The 5352-nt window shown below is 33.5% G+C and overlaps 1 protein-coding gene across 1 annotated transcript; it reads right to left on the bottom strand.

The window, feature by feature from the left end:
• Nucleotides 1-3023: 3023 nt before the first annotated feature.
• LOC109812700 (uncharacterized) lies at nt 3024-4288 on the bottom strand. The gene has a single exon (XM_020376723.3). It carries the CDS (start codon nt 4096-4098, stop codon nt 3073-3075), a length of 1026 nt encoding a protein of 341 aa, XP_020232312.1. The 5' UTR covers nt 4099-4288; the 3' UTR covers nt 3024-3072.
• Nucleotides 4289-5352: the final 1064 nt, after the last annotated feature.

The raw sequence follows: 5352 nt of genomic DNA, 5'->3' as shown, positions 1-5352 counted from the left end.
TCTTAGCTAAGAATTATTTAGCACTTGCTTTCTAGTTTCCATCCATGGGCACAGGGTGCAAGTTGGATTTTCATCTTAAAGAAAAGGAAAAAATGAAAAAGGAGTGTTGACATGCATAAAAGCCTTGTTCATTCGCCATAGATCGTGCCTCTTGTAGATTTTGTCAAGTCCTTGTCCCAGTGTGGCAGTGTCACACAAATTCCCACCACTATAATAGAATATTCGCTAAACTCACTAATCTTTCTTTTCAAGTTAAAATGTTTCTAATATTATGACTAGTCAAGAAGAAATTGACATTCCAAGATCTTGAATATCTGATGGATAACAGAGTGTAATTAAGTATTCTCACTCGTGGAGATAATTTATTTAGCGTAAAATTTTGTATTTAATTGTTAAAAATTGATCCTTAGAGTTAGTAATAATTATAATATTGTAAACGAAATTAATTTTTTAACAAAATTAACCAAGGAATATATGCGGTGAGACGGAAAAAAAAAGTTAATTAAGAGTTCAAAATCTCTTACCATTCGCACTAAATATTTGGTATTATCTGAAGTTATATATAAGAAAAAAGATTAATTTTACACAAATTAAAAAATAATTAAATACATTTAGTTTTTATGATTTTATATAAAATAAAATATACACTTTAATTCTTAAAATATCATTATACTGTCATTAGTAATTGGTTAAAACCCTTATTTGGTCCCTTATAATAATTTTTTTGTTTCAATTTAGTCTCACTTTAATTTTATATTTCAATTTGGTCCCTAATAATTTAAATTATTGCAATTTGGGACTTCCGTCCAAATGATTAAATGGAGTTAACTGTTGGCCACGTGGATGCTAGGTGGATGTCACGTAGATGCATAGGTAGACGCCAAATTTCATGAATACACCTAGAACCAGACTCGTTCTGAAACCAGACCGACCCGTTCTGCTTGCACATGTTATGTGTTAATTTTGCAACTGGAACGGGTCGTTCCAAATGCAAATTTAACACACCATGATTGCATCAGAACAGACCGTTCTGAAATCAGAAAGGGTCGTTCTGGTGTTAGAACAGGCCGTTCTGGATTCAGAACGGCCTGTTCTAGATTCAAAACGGCCCATTCTAGAACGCCAACTTCATGCATTCGTTGACCACAATGCCGCAATGTGATTCAAAAATTGAAAATAAAAATTCATAACATATCATAAATTTAAAGACAGAAACATGGTTCAGAAACTGAAAACAAAAATTCAGAACATAACATATACTAAAAAAGTTCAAAGAAATTACTAAGAAAGGAAATGATCTGGGTAACGCTGAAGGGAAACCCTAAACCACAAAAATTCAGTTTATACCTCCTCAAGAACAAGTTGTTATTGTTGGGGTACATCGTCAATGACTTCAAGGGGAAACATCGTTTCGTTTCATCCTTGACTGTATAGTGTCAATTTGGTAGTAAGTGGTTCATTCCAGTTTGACAAACAATGAAATAAAACCTGTTACCATTGTCCTTAGTGATACACTGCATCGTTCTTAATGATACACTGTATAGCCCAAATGTTTAGCAATTGAAGTTATCAATCTCCATTGACAATATTACCAAATCTAGTGTTTGAAATACTTTGTACCTTGGGTCTTTTTCTTGCACGATTCACAACCGTGAACTATAGTTATTGACTATTCTGGAACCAGAATGACTCGTTCTGCAACTAGAATGGCCCGTGCTGAAATCAGAATGACCCGTTCTGGTTACACTATTGGTGTGTTAATTTTGCATCTGGAACGGCCCGTTCCAAGTACAAAATCAACACACCAAGCGTGCAACCAGAACGGGCCGTTCTGGTTTCAGCATGGGCCGTTCTGGTTCCAGGTATGTTCAACAAATTTGGCATCCACCTACGCATCTACGTGGCATCCACGTGGCCAATAATTAATTCCTTTTAAATCATTTGGACGGAAGTCCCAAATTGCAATAATTTAAATTATTTGGTACCAAATTGAAACCAAAAATTAAAGTAGGACTAAATTGAAACAAAAAAAATATTATAAGAAACTAAATAAGGGTTTTAACCTTAATAATTTTATTTATTATTTTAAAATATTAAATAAAATTAATTTGATTAAAATTTATTTATATTTTAAGATAATAAACTTATTTGTATTTATATTTATGTCTTAAAAAGACTAAGTATTATATATTGGTACATTGAAACTTGTGATATATGTCAGCGAACAAAATGATGATACATTCGGAAATGGAAAGAATAAAGCTTTAACTCTTAAATCATTTTGGGTTTTTTTTTATCCCAAATAAGAGAATTTACATACGAGGTGCTGGCTGGTGGAATCAATGAATTGTTGGACACGAAATTTTTCTAAAACTTGGATATACTTGGAAAAAAATAACAAGGCATCTGATGGAGTGAAAATCTGATACTCCTTCAATTTAGATTAGATTATATTAAATGCGTATTCAGTTTAATTTATTTTAAAAAAATGATTTATTTTCTCATTTAAATAAAAAATGTTTGTTTCTTTTAAATTTAAGTTGTATCAAACGTTGAAAGTTGCAACCTATCACTAAAATAGTGAAATCATGACAAATGTAATTAGAATGATCATTACAGAATGGTAATCACCTGAGTGTAGTAAATTGTGTTATTATTTTGTGACAAATGTTTGCTGACGACAAAGTCACGAAAAGAATATTAACATCGCTTAGTTTAGCCCAAAAGAAAGAGTAAACGTTTGATTAATTTATAAGCCGGAGTCATTGAATGATTCAATAAAAAAGAAAACAAAATAAAACTTCGTTTGGAGATTTAAGAAAGAGTATTTTTCTCTGTCATTTTTAGGGATCGATTTATCACAGATAAACAAAACAATGCCTTACACATCAAAATGGTCAGGAACAAACACAACATTCTACTTCCCCCCACAGAAGAAAATCGGCAAATCATTGAGCACACAAAAAAGGGTCTTCTATGGTAGCAAGTTATTAAAAGAATGATTAGTAGATCAAGACTAAGAATTGACAAATCAAAACTTGTTTCACACTCACACACAATATTAACACTTAATCAAACTAGCTCTGAGGGCACATAAAGGAGAGGATCCCAAGATCCATTAAAACTAAACCAACTGTTGTTCTCACATTGCACAAATTGTTGTTGCTGATCCAATGTCCAAAGACTCTCAGTTGCAGCACCACCAACTGAAGGCAACTGCATGGTCACCATATTCAATTGGCCACTTCTGTTGCTACTTGATGGTCCCTGATCTGTGCATGTCATATCAACAGTAGTGGACTCAATTACCTCAGAAAGTGGCCATGTCAAGGTGGCAGACGCAAGAAGGCTATTATCAGGAACTTGGCTCATATGTGAGGGCAAAGGCAATTCACATGCCACTTCATTGGGCCATGCCATGCTTGCCATAGGTGGGGTTTGACAAAGTTGATGAGAGTTGACTCTATCACTGCTTGCTACAGCACCTTCATGATCATGATTTGGGATAACCACACTCCTAGCACAAGTGTTTGAAGTCAGAGTAGTACTACTCATCAAACCATGCACAGGGTTGTTATTGCATGGTGGTAACAACTCTTTCTTCCCAGAACAGTTGATCGGAGATGATCTTGAAACCATGCCAGATTGAGCAACCGGGGAAGCACAATTAGCAAGAAATGGAAAGTGAAACTTGTCTTTCTTTCCATCAAGAAGCTTGGCCTTAAGTGCACCAAGAAGGCCTTCAGCTTCTGCATCTGGCTCATTCACATCCTCAAAAGAAAAGGGTTCAGTGCGATCAGGCATGAAGTTGGAACCACCACCACCACGCTTAGTAGCACCACCAGAAGATGCTGATGAGGGCAACTCAAAGTTGGTTCTAGCATTGGCACCTCTCAAAGCCCTAGCAGCATTGTCATAAGCCCTAGCTGCATCCTCAGCAGTGTCGAATGTTCCAAGCCAAAGCCTAACCTTTTGAAGAGAATCTTTGATCTCAGCCACCCATCTCCCTGATGGCCTTTGTCGAACCCCCACAAACCTGTGGTGCCCTCTTGATGATGACTTCTTTCTGCTGCGGCTTCCATCACTCACTGCTCCCATTTTTGCTTCTTTGGAATCTCAAACCCTGCCACTACATCACTTACCGAACCTTTTGAGCTTCAAGGGTAGATGGTTTTTTATAAGCTTGAATCATAAGGCAAGCATCTTCATCCCCCTAAAGGGACAAATAAGACCATGCCAAAACTTCATGGGTATGGACGTAATTTATGTGTATATTAGAATGTCACCATTGCAGGCCGTGTCGTTGATATCGACACAAAGTTTTACAAAGGAGACAACCTTTTATCGTTGTTATAATATTAATCATAAATTGAGGAGTTTACGTTGAAGTATAATTAATTAATCCAAGAAACCAAATATTTTGTTCTTTTCATACTCTTAAATGCACTTTTTTACACCTCAATTTTGTAAATTTTGTGGCTTAATATTTAAAGTTGTATAATTTATCACCAAACTTTTACACTTATACATTTTTTACAATTTTGTTAATTAACTGGATGAATATTATGATAAATATATTAGTTACCAATATAACATTTTAATTATCGATATGATACATTATATTATATCAGTAACTCATCTCACCATATGATATGTTGGTCAATAAATCATGTTTATAATTAATATTATATCACATCACTCATTAATTAACTACATTTAAATAAAAAAAATTGAATAATAAAATATATAAAATTTTGAAAATTATGTAATAAGATGTATAATTTTAAAAATTAGGTGATAAAATTTAGAAAATTATAAAACATGAGTAATAAAAAAGTACAATTAAATTATTTTTTATCTTCTTTAATAGAGAAAAATAATAATTTAGAAGAAAATATGATGATTAAAAAACCATTAATTTAAATTGAGGAAGTTGAGAATGACATAGAGAACTTAAATATCCGTATTAATATAATCATCCTTTCGCAGTCACGAAACGACAATCTGATAATCATATGCAAAGTTGTTCTGTTTTGATTGCATGGCTACAATAAGAAATGATTATCTCCAATTCAGAACTTAAACTGCATCTATAAGGCAATTAAAAAAAGAAACAAAAGCAAATAAGGACATTTGAATAGCTCCCAAAATTCATTGGCTCCAACGTTATCATCTTTAAGAACGAGGATGCAGACTAGGATTAATGTTTCAGTTCACCAAAACAACAAACATTTAGGCTTTACACACAGTTGTAATTAGTGTCTTTATTTGATCATGTCCCTTTCCTCCTTTTTCGTTTCCTGTATTGGCGTGTGTGTCTCTTTTCTTTTTCCGGATAAGATAAAAAATAAG

The sequence above is a fragment of the Cajanus cajan genome, chromosome 1, assembly GCF_000230855.2.
Source record: "Cajanus cajan strain Asha chromosome 1, NIPB_CcT2T_4, whole genome shotgun sequence".
Taxonomy (NCBI): Eukaryota; Viridiplantae; Streptophyta; class Magnoliopsida; order Fabales; family Fabaceae; genus Cajanus; species Cajanus cajan.
Note: the sequence above shows the minus strand (reverse complement) of the source record. Positions and strands in the feature narration are given on the sequence as shown.

Coding starts and splice junctions, on each gene's coding strand:
- LOC109812700 (XM_020376723.3), bottom strand. CDS start 4,098: ATGGGAGCAGTGAGTGATGGAAGCCGCAGCAGAAAGAAGTCATCATCA.